Raw genomic sequence first — 18,924 nt, forward strand, 5'->3', positions numbered from 1 at the left:
TGCAGTGCAGTGCAGTGCAGTGCAGTGCAGTACAGTGTAGTGTAGTGCAGTGCAGTGTAGTGCAGTGCAGTGCAGTGCAGTGCAGTGCAGTGCAGTGCAGTGTAGTGTAGTGTAGTGCAGTGCAGTGCAGTGCAGTGCAGTGGAGTGTAGTGTAGTGTAGTGCAGTGCAGTGCAGTGCAGTGCAGTGCAGTGCAGTGCAGTACAGTGCAGTACAGTGGAGTGTAGTGCAGTGCAGTGCAGTGCAGTGCAGTGCAGTGCAGTGCAGTGCAGTGCAGTGCAGTGCAGTACAGTGTAGTGTAGTGCAGTGCAGTGCAGTGCAGTGCAGTGCAGTGGAGTGGAGTGGAGTGCAGTGCAGTGCAGTGCAGTGCAGTGCAGTGCAGTGCAGTCAGTGTAGTGTAGTGTAGTGTAGTGCAGTGCAGTGCAGTGCAGTGCAGTGCAGTGCAGTACAGTACAGTGGAGTGTAGTGTAGTGTAGTGCAGTGCAGTGCAGTGCAGTGTAGTGCAGTGCAGTGCAGTGCAGTGCAGTGCAGTGCAGTGCAGTGCAGTGTAGTGTAGTGTAGTGTAGTGTAGTGTAGTGTAGTGCAGTGCAGTGCAGTGTAATGTAGTGCAGTGTAGTGCAGTGTAGTGTAGTGTAGTGCAGTGTAGTGTAGTGTAGTGCAGTGTAGTGTAGTGTAGTATAGTGTAGTGTAGTATAGTGTAGTGCAGTGTATTGTAGTGCAGTGTAGTGTAGTGCAGTACAGTGTAGTGTAATGCGGTGTAGTGTAGTGCAGTGTAGTGCAGTGCAATTTAGTGTAATGTAGTGTAGTGTAGTGCGGTATAGTGTAGTGCAGTGTAGTGCAGTGCAATTTAGTGTAATGTAGTGTAGTGTTAGTGCAGTGTCGTTGACCGATCTTTCTACTCTGTGTGTGTGTGGGTGGGGGGGGGGATTCGCTACAACAAACTAACAAGTTATTTTTGTTCGCAGACATGAAGAGAATAATTTCGTTAAATACAGACGTGGTAATCATAATTTATCAGTCGTAACCGGTCACGTCAGGTGTATGGATTAACACCAAAGAATTGTCTTTGTAAAGTATGTGGTATTGATAATTGAATCCCCCTTTTTCGTTCACTTGCAACAAAATTAGTGCCAAAGATACAGACCTACAAAGTCAGCATTCATTCTGCGTAACCTTTCTTTTTTGACAAGTCATTTTATGTTACTTTTCAAACAAACAAAATACATATAACAGAATGCATGAATACACGAACAACACTATACATGGGATCACACATCATAAATGGCAATAATTATGCCAAAATAAAGAGACTGGTCTTTCGCACCTAGCTTTGTAAAACAAAATACGGCACCAAAAACATAAACAGCAAGATACACCCAAAAAGAAATAAAGAACCGTATTTCCTGGAGCAAAAGACTTCTTCATCCCTTAAATTGGCACACTTTACATGTCAGTCAACGTTTCTTGGGGGTCGGGGGGCGGGGGGAGGGTGGGGTGAGAGAATACATTTAGTAAGTCATTTCGGCGGGATTCCATCAATCAAATATATATGTAGTAATCATAATTTACCAGGCAAGATTCAGATCAGGGTGCAGCACAACAACAATCTTTAACCTCGTGATACTGTGTGAGAGGTACCTACAACACCAGCAAAACCTCTGCGACGTTTTCGTGGATTTTAAGATGGCCTTCGACAGGGTATGGCATGAAGCCTAGTGGGCAGCTATGAAGCTGTACAACATCAACGCCAACCTGATCAAGGTGATACAATGTCTGTATGAAAAGGCCAGCAGCGCAGTCTATCACAATGGCAGCACTGGAGACTGGTACAATATAACTGTTGGAGTTAGGCAAGGCTGTTTACTGTCTCCCACTCTCTTCAACATCTTCCTGGAGAGGATCAAGACTGACACACTTGAACACCATGAAGGAACAGTCAGCATCAGGGGTTGGACAACCACCAGCCTGCGTTTTGCTGACGGACATTGAAGAAGAGATCGTGAACCGTGCGGAATACCTTGATCAAACATCTGCAGCTTACAACATGAACTTCAGCGCAAAGACGACCAAACTGGTGACCAACAACTCCGATGGCATCAGCGCCGATATTAGAATCAACAGTGAAAAACTGGAAGCCGTCCAAAGTATCAAGTATCTTGAAGCAGTCGTTTCAGACGAAGGATCCAAGCCGGAAATAAGGTAGCTCAGACTTAACAGCGCTGAGAAAGCTGAGGCCCATCTGGAATGACGGAAACATCACGTTCAGCTCAAAGATCAGACTGTTGCGCTCCCTTGCCTTGTTATTCCCATAGTCCTATATGCCTGGGAGACAAGGGCTTTGACAGGGGAACTAGAGCCGAGATAAGATACTGACCAGAGATGAGATGCTTCCGGAAGATCCTTGGCATCATATACAGGGACCACATCACAATCGATGAAGTTCAAAGAAGAGTCAAGCAAGCTGTTAGGCCACATCATGATCTACTGACCGCTGTAAAGGAAAGGAAATTGAAGTGGCATGGCCATGTCTGGCGTTCACCACGATTGGCCAAGGCCTTCCTGCAGGGAACAGTGCAGGGAGCAAGGAGAGGCAGGCAGAAGAAGACATGGGAGGACAACATCTCAGAGTAGACAGGTCTGACCCTGAGTGAGACAGTCAGGACAGACAACCGCGAGGGGTGGAGGAGGCTGGTTGCCAAATGTGTGGTGCCCCATTGTATATGAGATTACGAGATAGATAGATAGATAGATAGATAGATAGATAGATAGACAGATAGATAGATATATAGATATAACTTATTTCTTCGCAGGGATGGAATTTCAGTTTTGAAAAATAGATAATCATGTTTATGAAGACTATCATGCAACGTCGCATGAATTGATGTTAGCGTAACTGCAACAACAACAGAACACTAATTGACGGCCGTTTGTTTCGTATATAGTTCATGTAATGTTGATTCAGACAATAAATATGATGCTTTTTTTCAGTCTCCATTTCCCAGTATAGGCTGTCCCGGTTCTTCAATCTTGGGTGTATGCAGAGAAAATAAAAAGTGCGCGCACGCGCGCGCGCGAGAGAGAGAGAGACTGAGAGAGAGAAAGAGAGAGAGTGTGTGTTTTCTGTTCTTTGTGTGTGTGTGTGTGTGTGTGTGTGTGTGTGTGACAGACAGACACACAGACATATAGATGCATTGAGAGACAGAGTTAGAGAGAGGAGAACAGACAAACGGGGGGAATGGAGACAGACGCAGACAGACAGACAGACAAACAGACAGACAGACCGACAGGCAGAGAGGAAGAGGAAACGCACCACAAACCTTTCACCATGTATATTTCACCCACATGACGAGTGTTATAACGTCTCCTACTCATCTTGAACATGCAAAAAACAACAATAACAAAACGACAGCAGTCCGAAACAATCACAACAACAACACGACAGCAGTCAGAAATAATCACAACAACAAAACGACAGCAGTCAGAAATAATCACAACAACAACACGACAGCAGTCAGAAATAATCACAACAACACGACAGCAGTCAGAAATAATCACAACAACAACACGACAGCAGTCAGAAATAATCACAACAACAACACGACAGCAGTCAGAAATAATCACAACACGACAGCAGTCAGAAACAATCACAACAACAACACGACAGCAGTCAGAAATAATCACAACAACAACACGACAGCAGTCAGAAATAATCACAACACGACAGCGGTCAGAAATAATCACAACAACAAAACGACAGCAGTCAGAAATAATCACAACACGACAGCAGTCAGAAATAATCACAACAACAACACGACAGCAGTCAGAAATAATCACAACAACAAAACGACAGCAGTCAGAAATAATCACAACAACAAAACGACAGCAGTCAGAAATAATCACAACAACATGACAGCAGTCAGAAATAATCACAACAACAACACGACAGCAGTCAGAAATAATCACAACAAAATGACAGCAGTCAGAAATAATCACAACAACAAAACGACAGCAGTCAGAAATAATCACAACAAAACGACAGCAGTCAGAAATAATCACAACAACACGACAGCAGTCAGAAATAATCACAACAACAACACGACAGCAGTCAGAAATAATCACAACAACAACACGACAGCAGTCAGAAATAATCACAACAACAAAACGACAGCAGTCAGAAATAATCACAACAACAAAACGACAGCAGTCAGAAATAATCACAACAACAACACGACAGCAGTCAGAAATAATCACAACAACAAAACGACAGCAGTCAGAAATAATCACAACAACAAAACGACAGCAGTCAGAAATAATCACAACAACACCACGACAGCAGTCAGAAATAATCACAACAACAAAACGACAGCAGTCAGAAATAATCACAACAAAATGACAGCAGTCAGAAATAATCACAACAACAACACGACAGCAGTCAGAAATAATCACAACAACAAAACGACAGCAGTCAGAAATAATCACAACAAAATGACAGCAGTCAGAAATAATCACAACAAAATGACAGCAGTCAGAAATAATCACAACAAAATGACAGCAGTCAGAAATAATCACAACGTCATGCGTGAGTCCATCTGCATGACCGCACGGTGAGTAAATAAATAATGGAGGCAAAATAAATATCAAATAAATATCAATAAAACATATGATTATTTACAATCAACTCTTCGACCAGTTTGGACTTGAAACCCGGCGTCATCAAATTGGGGAGACACACACACACACACACACACACACACACACACACACACACACACACACACACACACACATGCATGCGCGCGCGTACGTACGTACATACATACATACATACATACATTATTTATCAACATTACATGGGCACCACATATTAGAGTTAATGAACTCTATTGTTTTGTATCGTGTTGTGTTGCGCATTGCGTTGTAACGTAGTGTAGTGTAGTGTAGTGTAGTGTAGTACTTTTACGTCACAAAAGATATCTGAGCATGAAATTGGACTGCTCCCCGTGGAAAGTGTGCATCGCCACAGTGCGCCGACACCTATTCATCCCTCTTGTCTGCTTGCCTGATGGTGTGTTCTCGTACAGGTTTTTCCTCCAGAATGCTCGAGGGGGCAACAGTCTTGCTGCTGATGCTTCCTTCACGTATGCACACGACACATATGTTTGGGGTCTCATCCGAAAGACTAGCCCCCTAAACATACACCACAGGATCTGTATAGGTTGAAGGGAGAGAGGGTGAAGGGGTGAAGGGAGGGAGGGTGAAGGGAGAGAGGGTGAAGGGGTGAAGGGAGAGAGGGTGAAGGGGTGAAGGGAGAGAGGGTGAAGAGAGAGAGGGTGAAGGGGTGAAGGGAGAGAGGGTGAAGGGGTGAAGGGAGAGGGTGAAGGGGTGAAGGGAGAGAGGGTGAAGGGTGAAGGGAGAGAGGGTGAAGGGGTGAAGGGAGAGAGGGTGAAGAGAGAGAGGGTGAAGGGAGAGAGGGTGAAGGGGTGAAGGGAGAGAGGGTGAAGAGAGAGTGTGAAGGGGTGAAGGGAGAGAGGGTGAAGGGAGAGAGGGTGAAGGGGTGAAGGGAGAGAGGGTGAAGGGGTGAAGGGAGAGAGGGTGAAGGGAGAGAGGGTGAAGGGAGAGAGGGTGAAGGGAGAGTGTGAAGGGGTGAAGGGAGAGAGGGTGAAGGGAGAGAGGGTGAAGGGGTGAAGGGAGAGAGGGTGAAGGGAGAGAGGGTGAAGGGGTGAAGGGAGAGAGGGTGAAGAGAGAGTGTGAAGGGGTGAAGGGAGAGAGGGTGAAGGGAGAGAGGGTGAAGGGAGAGAGGGTGAAGGGGTGAAGGGAGAGAGGGTGAAGGGAGAGAGGGTGAAGGGAGAGAGGGTGAAGGGGTGAAGGGAGAGAGGGTGAACGGAGAGAGTGTGAAGGGGTGAAGGGAGAGAGGGTGAAGGGAGAGAGGGTGAAGGGAGAGAGGGTGAAGGGGTGAAGGGAGAGAGGGTGAAGGGGTGAAGGGAGAGAGGGTGAAGGGAGAGAGGGTGAAGGGAGAGAGGGTGAAGGGGTGAAGGGAGAGAGGGTGAAGGGAGAGAGGGTGAAGGGGTGAAGGGAGAGAGGGTGAAGGGAGAGAGGGTGAAGGGAGAGAGTGTGAAGGGGTGAAGGGAGAGAGGGTGAAGGGGTGAAGGGAGAGAGGGTGAAGAGAGAGTGTGAAGGGGTGAAGGGAGAGAGGGTGAAGGGAGAGAGGGTGAAGGGGTGAAGGGAGAGAGGGTGAAGGGAGAGAGGGTGAAGGGGTGAAGGGAGAGAGGGTGAAGAGAGAGTGTGAAGGGGTGAAGGGAGAGAGGGTGAAGGGAGAGAGGGTGAAGGGAGAGAGGGTGAAGGGGTGAAGGGAGAGAGGGTGAAGGGAGAGAGGGTGAAGGGGTGAAGGGAGAGAGGGTGAAGGGGTGAAGGGAGAGAGGGTGAACGGAGAGAGTGTGAAGGGGTGAAGGGAGAGAGGGTGAAGGGAGAGAGGGTGAAGGGGTGAAGGGAGAGAGGGTGAAGGGAGAGAGGGTGAAGGGGTGAAGGGAGAGAGGGTGAAGAGAGAGTGTGAAGGGGTGAAGGGAGAGAGGGTGAAGGGAGAGAGGGTGAAGGGGTGAAGGGAGAGAGGGTGAAGGGGTGAAGGGAGAGAGGGTGAAGGGGTGAAGGGAGAGAGGGTGAACGGAGAGAGTGTGGAGGGGTGAAGGGAGAGAGGGTGAAGGGAGAGAGTGTGAAGGGGTGAAGGGAGAGAGGGTGAAGGGGTGAAGGGAGAGAGGGTGAAGGGAGAGAGTGTGAAGGGGTGAAGGGAGAGAGGGTGAAGGGAGAGAGTGTGAAGGGGTGAAGGGAGAGAGTGTGAAGGGGTGAAGGGAGAGAGGGTGAAGGGAGAGAGGGTGAAGGGAGAGAGGGTGAAGGGGTGAAGGGAGAGAGGGTGAACGGAGAGAGTGTGAAGGGGTGAAGGGAGAGAGGGTGAAGGGAGAGAGTGTGAAGGGGTGAAGGGAGAGAGGGTGAAGGGGTGAAGGGAGAGAGGGTGAACGGAGAGAGTGTGAAGGGGTGAAGGGAGAGAGTGTGAAGGGGTGAAGGGAGAGAGGGTGAAGGGAGAGAGGGTGAAGGGGTGAAGGGAGAGAGGGTGAAGGGAGAGAGGGTGAACGGAGAGAGTGTGAAGGGGTGAAGGGAGAGAGGGTGAAGGGGTGAAGGGAGAGAGGGTGAAGGGGTGAAGGGAGAGAGGGTGAAGAGAGAGAGGGTGAAGGGGTGAAGGGAGAGAGGGTGAAGGGAGAGAGGGTGAAGGGGTGAAGGGTGAGAGGGTGAAGGGTGAAGGGGTGAAGGGAGAGAGGGTGAAGGGGTGAATGGAGAGAGGGTGAAGGGAGAGAGGGTGAAGGGGTGAAGGGAGAGAGGGTGAAGGGGTGAAGGGAGAGAGGGTGAAGGGAGAGAGGGTGAAGGGGTGAAGGGAGAGAGGGTGAACGGAGAGAGGGTGAAGGGGTGAAGGGAAGAGAGGGTGAAGGGGTGAAGGGAGAGAGGGTGAAGGGAGAGAGGGTGAAGGGGGAGAGGGTGAAGGGGGAGAGGGTGAAGAGAGAGAGGGTGAAGGGGTGAAGGGAGAGAGGGTGAACGGAGAGAGGATGAAGGGGGAGAGGGTGAAGGGAGAGAGGGTGAAGGGAGAGAGGGTGAAGGGGGAGAGGGTGAAGGGAGAGAGGGTGAAGGGGGAGAGGATGAAGGGGGAGAGGGTGAAGGGAGAGAGGGTGAAGGGAGAGAGGGTGAAGGGGGAGAGGGTGAAGGGAGAGAGGGTGAAGGGAGAGAGGGTGAAGGGGGAGAGGGTGAAGGGAGAGAGGGTGAAGGGAGAGAGGGTGAAGGGAGAGAGGGTGAAGAGAGAGAGGGTGAAGGGAGATAGGGTGAAGGGAGAGAGGGTGAACGGAGAGAGGGTGAAGGGGTGAAGGGAGAGAGGGTGAAGGGGGAGAGGGTGAAGGGGGAGAGGGTGAAGGGGTGAAGGGAGAGAGGGTGAAGGGAGAGAGGGTGAAGGGGTGAAGGGAGAGAGGGTGAAGGGAGAGAGGGTGAAGGGAGATAGGGTGAAGGGAGAGAGGGTGAAGGGGTGAAGGGAGAGAGGGTGAACGGAGAGAGGATGAAGGGGGAGAGGGTGAAGGGAGAGAGGGTGAAGGGAGAGAGGGTGAAGGGGGAGAGGGTGAAGGGGTGAAGGGAGAGAGGGTGAAGGGAGATAGGGTGAAGGGAGAGAGGGTGAAGGGGTGAAGGGAGAGAGGGTGAAGGGGTGAAGGGAGAGAGGGTGAAGGGAGAGAGGGTGAAGGGAGAGAGGGTGAAGGGGTGAAGGAAGAGAGGGTGAAGGGGTGAAGGAAGAGAGGGTGAAGGGAGAGAGGGTGAAGGGAGAGAGGGTGAAGGGGTGAAGGAAGAGAGGGTGAAGGGGTGAAGGAAGAGAGGGTGAAGGGAGAGAGGGTGAAGGGGTGACGGGAGAGAGGGTGAAGGGAGAGAGGGTGAAGGGGTGAAGGGAGAGAGTGTGAAGGGAGAGATTAAAACGCCTGGCCCTTGCTGGGAATCGAACAAGGAATCCTAGCTTCTTTGTCGGACTCTGCTGTTGCTGATGGTGGTTGTGGTTGTTATGATGATAATGATGTAGATGATGATGATGATGATAAAGTGAGAAAGAGAGGGGAACAGCGAGAGAGAGAGAGAGAGAGAGAGAGAGAGAGAGAGAGAGAGAGAGAGAGAGAGAGAGAGAGAATTATGACGATGGCCTCATCGCAAAGTCTGACAACTTCATTACCATCATCATCACAAGCAACAAGCCCACACTTCAAACAGGCCAATCCCTCGTCAACAGAGAACCAGAAAAGAAACCATCGACGATATCACCAAGCCCCGCATCTTTATCGTGACTGTTATCATCGTCGTCATCATCGTCCTCCAAGTGCCCACGTGTAACAAACACCTGCTGGCCTTGACGTAAGTGCTTCACTCCTTCACAGAACCCTTCCGCCTCCACCCTCCCCTCATTCAGCACCCACACAGACTCGGGCGGTTGGCTCCATCCCATAATACTATTTCTTCTCAACCTGTTGAATTCAGCCTCGAAATCCCACCTCGCCGAATCCATTCTACCATGATCATGCCCATTATTTTCATGTGTGCTGGCCGACACTGAATCCAGTCCAGTGCTGGCCGAGACTGAATCAAATCCAGTGTTGGCCGAGACTGAATGCAGTGCAGTGTTGGCCGAGACTGAATGCAGTGCAGCAGCTATAATGGAGCACACGATGTTCGTGGGGTTGTCAGTGCGGACATGAAGGTCGTGGAGCTGGCTTGTTGGCCGGAGCTTGAACCTGACGGAGAAGACGTACAGACCGTCCACAGGTGCCGTGAAGGTGGAGGTCAGGGGATTGTAGTTGTGATGGGGGGTGGCGGTGGTGGTGTCAAATTTCACAGTTTCTTGATGTCGTCTGCCATTCCGTGTTTGTTGTCGGAGGTTCCACTGTTTGGAGACCATGGCGGTGAACTCCACTAAAAAAGAAAAAGAAAAAAAAAGAAGAAAAAAACATGGATTATGTATTGATTATTCTTTCCATTGAGCGCGAGGGGTTTTCAATTTTCAGTATTCTGGATTCTTGGATACCCTTTCGCTGCCAGGAAAATAAAATTTAAGTGAAATCTATTTGCCAGAGTTTTTTTGTTGTTTTTTTCACAAAAAACGGGTATAAATTTTCAAAAAAATTTGTGCTGTTTGTTATTGGAGAAAGACCCATAAAAGTATATATTTTCTGAAAGGTAAATGAATAAAAAATACAAAACACATGCTGTTTTCCCATTTTATATATTTTGAGTGCCATGCTGTTGTTTTGAAATCAGTGTTTTGTTTTTTGTCACATTTTCAACTTGTTCATTATAAACATTAGTCAGGTAATTTGCACAAAAATATCATATTTTCTGGACAAATGGATATCTGCAAACACAAAATCGTACTGGAACAACCACAATATACATATATTTTTAAGAGATAAATACACAATGCATTGTGACTTCTCGAAGTGATAATATGGATGTGAGGCCACGCCCCCTCAGTCTCCACCCCCCTCCTCTTCACCCCTCTCACACGGTCACTTGATCCCGTTCTCATCAGACCGCGTTGGCTGAGTGCCAAGAGTATTGCTCAAACTGTGTCCTGCTAATAATTCGGTCATGTTCTGTCGTCTGCTAACATCTGTACAGCCAGCATCACTAACTGATAGTCGCATCTTGGCCACTCTCTTGATTGCTCCCTTTATTTTCTATCAAATCGTCCTATGAATGTTCATCACTGTCTTCTTCGAACTTACGCTTCAATTCTTTCTGAGCGTCAGCTAAAGAAAGAAATCTAGGTTGATTTAGTTCGTCACGATCGCATGTCTTGAGCACGGCGTCAGTCCGACATTTTGTTGAGCGAGCGAGGAGAGAAGTTAGGCAAACACTTGGACAGTGATCCAACCAAAACGCTCAAATAAAGGACTGCTTCATGACGTAGATGGGGTTTCTAGCTATGAATAGAATCTAGAAAGATTCCCCAGGCTAAAGCTACCACTATTTTTGTCAACGAAGTGAATGCAAACCAGGGAAAAGTCCGAATATTTCGATGACGAGTTATATCGTCATTGCGGAAGCGAAGCATACATGCTTGCCATGACGAGTTATCTCGTCATATAGGCAGCCTAGGGGTTTTAACAAGATGTTTTCGTGTTATTTTGTGACAAAGAATGTGCGAGAGATCCACACTTCTGATCAAGAGCTGAACATAAAATCGACGTCAAATGACCCTGTCATGGACACACACCGACACCTGTTGACTCAAAAAAGTCACAATGTTCTTTTGTTTGCCTTTGCATGGTTAGCGTGCCAAAATCAGCTCTCTGATTCACACGGACTGAATGAATGTGTTGTGGCTGACACGTTGTGGACCTGCCAAGATGCTGCACACTGCGTAACGACCAAATCTGTATCAGACCTCAGTGTAATAACCCTCAAAACAGATTTTTTTAAAAAATTAAAAAAAATTTAAAAAAACTCACAGAAACTGACCAGGTCACAACATCTACTGATGACATCATGTATAACAAGGAAAATGCACGAAAGCTGCCATAGAATATGTCCCTGAATTTAGGATTGAGTTCTGGGGAGAGTGGGTTGACATATAGCGTGTTTTGGCAGTGACATGGAATTAATGACAAGTTCTGACGTAATGAGATATGACACGACAATGCAAGTTACGAATCATTTTTATGATAATTGTGATTATGAAGATAACTTCTGTCAGAGTAAGGTCAATGAGTGATTCGATATACACAATGTCAGTGGAAAGAAATAGGGTGCCTCCCAAAGCCTGGTCAGTGTGTTGAGTTTATGTGAAGGGCAAGCATCTGCTCCTTCATTTTTTTGACCAGCAGATGTGGTGTGGTGTTCACTGATCAGTCCGCACACTTGGAGCCTTGAAACTGAAACTGATGATGTAAAGGGACATACCATGTACAGCGAGGAACTGTTTAAAACGAAGAATAAAATCAATAATCGACACAAGACAATCAATAAACTGACATGCAAATTCAATGAACGCACACACACATGCAAACCGTATATCTTGTTCTATTCATTTACTTTGGCGTATGAAACGGTTCCGTTCTGACTGCTGTTTTTCCAAGACCATTACAGCTACTTTTTTCTGCACTCGTTCCCACGACAGTTATCACACACACACACACACACACACACACTCTCTCTCTCTCTCTCTCTCTCTCTCTCTCTCTCTCTCTCATACACAGACACCCACACACACACATGTACGCACACACGAACACACACACACAAACACACACACACACACTCTCTCTCTCTCTCTCATACACAGACACCCACGCACACATGTACGCACACACGAACACACACACACACACACACACACACACTCACTCAAACAAACAAATAATCAAAGACACGAACACGAACACACACACACACACACACACACACACACACACACACACACACACACAAATAATCAAAGACACGAACACGAACACACACACACACACACACACACACACACACACACAGCGACAGCGTTGATACAGCACTGCGGGCAGAAAAACAACCAAACATGCTTTATGCATCAGTTTGCTCTGTTGCTACGCATATGCCTACCTTTCGTATTCGTCGCATCAGGTTGAAGTCAAACTTGATTAAAATCGCCCCCGTGTATAGCATGCCACATTTACTTAGGTGAAATGTCGTCCCTGTTGCTCATTTGTTTCTTCATTCAAAAAAGAGTTAGACTGGACAGAAAAATAATAATATACAGTACGGAAACGCACTCTTCTTGACGCTGACACAATAATAACCCCAAAGAGCAACGTTTCTATCATTCTAACAAAACGATTTTATGCTGACTCCTCCCCACCCCACCCCATCAACATGACAGATAATTGGAAAAAAAAATATATGTACGAAAAAGGTGGGGTTCTTTTCAAATTTGTGATATTCTTTTTCATTTGTTTGTTTGTTTGTTGTTGTTGTCAGCTGAATGCCAGAATCTTCAACTTGATGAAGGCGGGCAGTTACGAAAGAAGTTGTTATGAAAGAAGAAGTTATGAAAGAAGTTGTTATGAAAGAAGAAGTTATGAAAGAAGTTGTTATGAAGGAAGAAGTTATGAAAGAAGTTGTTGTTTTTTTTTGGTTTTTTTAATGATGCTAACACACGACGGGCGCAATAGCCGAATCGTTAAAGCGTTGGACTTTCAATCTAAGGGTCCCGGGTTCGAATCTCGGTGACGGCGCCTGGTGGGTAGAGAGTAGAGATTTTTCCGATCTCACAGGTCAGCATGTGCAGACCTGCTAGTGCCTGAACCTCCTTCATGTGTATACGCAAGCAGAAGATCAAATACGCACGTTAAAGATCCTGTAATCCATGTCAGCGTTCGGTGGGTTATGGAAACAAGAACTTACTCAGCATGCACACCCCCGCAAAACGTAGTATAGCTGCCTACATGGCGGGGCAAATAAACAAAACGGTCATACACGTAAGATATTACATGTTTGTCTGAGTGTGTATGTTTGCATGCCTGAAATCTGATTGAATGACACCGGAAACGAATGATGACCGCCCAGTGACAGCCGTCAGTCGGCTCTACCCAGGTAGGCAGCCTGTGGTGCAAATGACGCCGTGTTCGTAAAGTGCTTAGAGCTTGGTCTCCGACAGAAGATAGGCGCTACATAAGTATCCATATCAATCAATCAATCAATCAGTATAACTTGATATGTGATCACTGCTTTCATCGACTGATACATCTTCTTGTGTTACCCAAGGGGTGTTATTTAAGCAATATATTTACAATAAATGAACTGGTAGACCTATGCAGAATGCAAATGGCGTTTCTGTGTAAGTGTGTAAGGACAATATGTAATGATAAAGTCACGAATTAGACTCAGCTGAATTACCTAATCATTATAATTTTGTCCGTTATAATGAATGGCTGTTTTGTACACCTTTATCGCGAAGTGAATAACTGATGGTCATTCAGTCCATCAAATAATTGTTTCCTATAGTTGCTGTATCTGTTCACTAAAATTTGTTCAATAATGTATGCATGTATGCATAAGCATATCCAAACGCGCACTCACACACACACACACACACACATGCACACACACACACACACGCACATATATACACATGCACACACACACATACACATACACATGCACACACACACACACACACACACACAGGTCCGGCGGGAAGACAGCGAGTGACAGACAGACAGACAGACAGACAGACAGACAGACAGACAGACAGATTGAGGCAGAGAAGCAGAAAGAGAGACTTGACAGGTGAAAAAATAATGAAGAAAAAAAAGAAAGAAAGGTCAGAAAACCAAGGCACTTTCTAACCCAGAGGAGACACTTGTGATCAGAAGGCAGAAAAAGTGAACTGAGACAAGCTTTAAGTGAAACAAGTGACCCGAGAGAGAGAGAGACAGGGAGAGGAGAAAGAGAGGAGAGAGTGATGGGGAGAGTGGGAGGGAGAAAGGGGGGGGTCTTGTGATCCTGTACCAGCTCCGGTCTGTGATAAGAATAACATTCCATTATGTCTTGGTTACTCAAGCATACACACACACGCGCGCGCTCTCGCGCGCGCAAGCGAACGTTCATTTGTTTCTTTTTCGGGAGGGGTACCACTGACCTCAAGCTCTCTTTCTCTGCCACTGTTGGTCTCTCCGTCTGTCTGTCTGTCTTTCTGTCGGTCTGTCTGTCTGTACTGTCTTTCTGTCGGTCTGTCTGGCTGTCTTTCACCCTCTCTGTCTTTCTAAACTAACACTGAAAGGGGCCGTGGCCAAATCAATAAACTAGTGTAGTGTTACAAGTGTCAATGTCTGTCTTTATTTTTCTTTTTGTTGTTTCTTTCTATCACAGACACACACACACACTCTCTCTCTCTCTCTCTCTCTCACACACACACACACACACACACACACACACACACACACACACACACACACACACACACACTCACTATAGTGGTATTCGGTAGTTTTTATTTATGTGTACTCCATTTGTATGTGCATAAGGAGTAACGAAAGAAATCATTTTGACTTTGACACACACCCACCCTCCCCTACCCACCCGCACACACACACACCACCACCGCTTCCACACACACACACACACACACACACACACACACACACACACACACACACACACACACACACATTATGTAACTCTACAATCCTTTGTCAGTCGACTGTCCTCTCGATCCATCGTTGCAAGTCCTAACTGAAAACAGGAAAAGTGCAGAAGAATCCCAAGCTAACAGCATGTTACTGCAGGTCAACGTCCTTCATGCCTGGGTGGTGAGGCCGCGGGGAGTGGTGAACAGGGTGGTGGAGATGTGTTGTGTTCAGATTAACATTGATGGTGGGTGCAATAACAAAATGACTCTTCGTGTTGGACTTTCAGTTCAAGGGTCCAGGGTTCGATCCTGGGGTCGGTAACCTGGTGGGTTGAGGGTGGAGTTGTTTGTGTTTCGGGTTTTCTGTTGTTGTGGTTGTTTTTTGGGGTTTTTTTTTATGAGGAGACCTGCTAGAGCCTTATTTAAATCAACGACATGTGTGCACACCTGCAATATATCAAATACGCGTATACATACACAGCACTCCCCCCCCCCTCCACCCAAAAAAAGGCTGCCTATATAAGGCGGAGTAAAACCGGCCATGCACTTGAAAAGCCCACTCATATGTATACCTACTAGTGAACGAAGGAGTTGCAGCCCACGAACGCAGAAAATTGTAAGAAAGAAAGAAGCAACATAGTTACAGACGTAAACTGAATATAAAATCATATTGATTTGTGTATTGATTTGTCTCTAGGAATAAAAGACACAGGCTGCATGCCTCATTACTGGAGGAGGGATAGTGAGGAACCCACCACCACCCACACCCCCGACCGCCATGCCACAGTGTTTACAGCCGACTGAAACGTGAACAAAGTTTGAGTGCAAGTCAGCGATACAACCCACTGCACACCAGCTATCTCTCCCCACCCACCCCTCCCCTCCCCTTCCTCCCGCCCCCTCTCCCCCTGCCTGCCTCCTCTGACACCTCCACGGCCCATGCCGTCGACCCACTCCCACACCCCACCCACCAACACAACCCCATGGGAGCGGCTTGACAACGAAACCTCCACGTATCAGTTGGGGCGTGACCAGTACAGCGTATAATGCGAGTCCGCTGGCGGAAAACAATCAAACTCTTGGTGTTACTCCCAAAAGAGAAGGGGGGAGGGAGAGGGGGTGGAGGTAAAGGAGATGCAGAGATAGAGGAGAGAGAGGGGTGTTCGTGGTGACAGATATACTTAGACAAAACAAGATAACACTGAATACTGAAATGTTTAATGTGTCACCTGTGACATAGTAGGTCCTAATCAGAACAAAATTTCAGTTTTCAGAGAAAACAGGAGAGAGAGACAGACAGACAGACAGACAGAGAGACAGAGAGAGAGAGCGAGCCAGAGACAGACAGAAAGACATGGACAGAGACAGGCAGACAGACAGAGAGAAACAGTGAGTCAGCCAGTACGTTTGTACACACACGAGCAAATGGGATCAGTCATTTGGAATGCCCCAGTTGTCCTGTCCCTGACATGTGGCCCTTTCTAGCCTTTGCTTTCTTTCTTTCTTTCTTTACTTTTCTCTTCTTTTCTTTCCTTCTCTTTCTGTTTTTCTTTCTCAGCTCCGAGATGGCCCTCTGTGCTCTACTGGACTACAAACAACATGACTTGATGTCTTTTTTCAGTCATTCATTCTTTCTTTGTTAATCTTTTGTGTTCCTTGGTTAGTTTCCCTCTCTCTACCTTCCCCCTTCTTTCTGTCCTTTTTAAGGGGACAGAGGAATGGAGGCGGGGGCAAGGGGGGGCGGGGGGGGGGGAGGGAATGCCGATGGAAATCACTGGTGTATCGGGTGTGTTTCTGTTTGATACGGTTGAGTGAATTTATCAGCTCTTGTTATTTTATTTTTGATTTCAACATCTGTGTGTGTGTGTGTGTGTGTGTGTGTGTGTGTGTGTGTGTGTGTGTGTGTGAGAGAGAGAGAGAGAGAGAGAGAGAGAGAGAGAGAGAGAGAGAGTTTCTGTGTGTGCGCGTGTGTGACATTTAACTGACGGACTGCTTTGCACTGAATCACCTCACTGGTTTGTGTCTTCAATCTTTCTTCAGTTATTTTTTATGTTTTCATATTTAACATACTTGGGACAGCACATACTGGATTCCCAACTGACGATGATAATGAGAGAGCGCTCCACCCCACCCCACCCTCCATAGTGGAGGCCGTCCCTCCAACAACAGCCCCCCACCCCCACCCCCTCACCCCCATGAATCTGCTGACACTGAAGACATTATCAACAGGACTCAACCGAGGCACATGAGCGGAGGAATGTCGAAACTGAGATCCCAGTGACAGCAGGGCATAATTTGGGACTTTTTTTTAATATTGATGATGGAGAACGAAGAAAAGGATGACGATGATGATGATGACGATGGTGTTGATGACGATGGTGTTGATGACGATGATGATGATGACGATGGTGATGATGACGATGGTGATGATGACGATGGTGATGATGACGATGGTGTTATGGCGGTCCAGTTAGGTGTTGGACCACGTGGCCAGGCTGTACTCCACGTTTCCTGACATATAAGTGGAGTGATGGCCTAGAGGTAATGTGTCCGCCTAGAAGTGAGAGAATCTGAGCGCGCTGGTTCGAATCACGGCTCAGCTGCCGATATTTTCTCCCCCTCCACTACACCTTGAGTGGTGGTCTGGACGCTAGTCATTCGGATGAGACGATAAACTGAGGTCCCGTGTGCAGCATGCACTTAACACACGTAAAAGAACCCACAGCAACAAAAGGATTGTTCCTGGCAAAATTCTGTAGAAAAATCCACTTCGGTAGGAAAAACAAAATAAAACTGCACACAGGAAGAAATACAACAAAAAAAAAAAAAAAAAAAAAAAGGGTGGCGCTGTAGTGTAGCGACGCGCTCTCCCTGGGGAGAGCAGCCCGAATTTCACACAGAGAAATCTGGTGTGATAAAAAGAAATACAAATGCAATTATTCATATTCCGGCGTCAACCAGGCCTGAGGGATACAAACACTTGAAGTGCTGGTCAGGAAATTAGAGCAACACACTGAAAGACGTATCTGTGAAGTGGATGGTAGTCGACTGTGTGGTCCCAGTCTTCCCTTTTAAGTCCATAGCACACTCAACTCATTTCTGTCACGGGTCCAAAAACCAGTCTCCACTGGAATTCGAACCCGTGTCCTTAAAGCCGTCAGTCCGCGACGCTAACCACTTCACCACGACGGCTGGTGTTCGTTGCATAGTTTGTACAGCGGATGCTGAAGGAGCAGAGTAGAAATGGCGATTATCAGTTATGGCTAGCATGAGCCAAATCAAAACTTTTGTACCGTGGTAAAGCGAAGAATATATATATATATAATTTTATATATATATATATATATATATATATGTGTGTGTGTGTGTGTGTGTGTGTGTGTGATAGATAGTATTTATATATTTCTACCTGTTGTTTTGTCCCGTCTTCTGTCTGTCTATCTTTATGTAATCATAATTGTCAGTGCCTATTTCTGTGTATCAGTCTGTCCGTCTCTCTCTCTCTCTCTCTCTCTCTCTCTCTCTCTCTCTCTCTCTCTCTCTCTCTCTCTCTCTCTGTGGCGGTAGAACGCTCATTTAACGTCTTTTCACATTCATGATATTGTGCGAAATGAGAGAAAGCAAGAAACAGCATGAAAGAAAGGGGAAAAAAACGTATTTCGCTTATAACAAATGGATACTTTCGAATCTTCATCACAACATCTTTACCATCATTACCATTCTCATCATCTCGTCATCGTCATCATCATCATCTCTCTCTCTCTCTCTCTCTCTCTCTCTCTCACACACACACACACACACACACACACACACACACACACGACAGTTCGCCACCAGAAACCCACCTCTGCCTTCGTCTTTCACAACACCATCATCATCGTCATCTGCCTCATCGTCATCATCACTCTTTGCCCCGGAGTCGGGAGAAGAGAGCACGGAGGGCCCACCCTGAGAAGTGTGACGATCGTCATCCCCCAAAGAGTCTCCTCCCAACTCTGACGTCTTGCTGGCAGGTCTGTCTCCGACTTCAGCCCTCTCCCCCATGCCCTGTGACTGCTGTCTCGCCTGTCCTGACGTGCCACTCACAACCTGGACGAAAATTAACACGAATAAAATAGTGGCAGTCTTTTGAAAATCTCTGGTGGCCATTCTAGTTACTTTGTAGGAGCGCGAGAGAAGATCTTGCTTGCAAGCAATAGTTTCCAAAACAACTGAGCCAGGGAGACTCAAGGACTTGAAGTGGTGTGGAAGTGTGGTTAGG

At 46.9% G+C, this 18,924-nt stretch overlaps 1 protein-coding gene across 1 annotated transcript; it reads right to left on the bottom strand.

Annotated features, from left to right (window-relative positions):
* Positions 1-8,456: 8,456 nt before the first annotated feature.
* On the bottom strand, positions 8,457-18,924 carry LOC143287301 (uncharacterized). Its single transcript, XM_076595249.1, has 2 exons — positions 18,509-18,924; positions 8,457-9,472 (listed from the first exon to the last, which is right to left on the bottom strand). The coding sequence occupies exons 1-2, from the start codon at positions 18,810-18,812 to the stop codon at positions 8,769-8,771; spliced, it is 1,008 nt and encodes a 335-aa protein (XP_076451364.1). The 5' UTR covers positions 18,813-18,924; the 3' UTR covers positions 8,457-8,768.

Source organism: Babylonia areolata, chromosome 11 (genome assembly GCF_041734735.1).
Source record: "Babylonia areolata isolate BAREFJ2019XMU chromosome 11, ASM4173473v1, whole genome shotgun sequence".
NCBI lineage: Eukaryota > Metazoa > Mollusca > Gastropoda > Neogastropoda > Buccinidae > Babylonia > Babylonia areolata.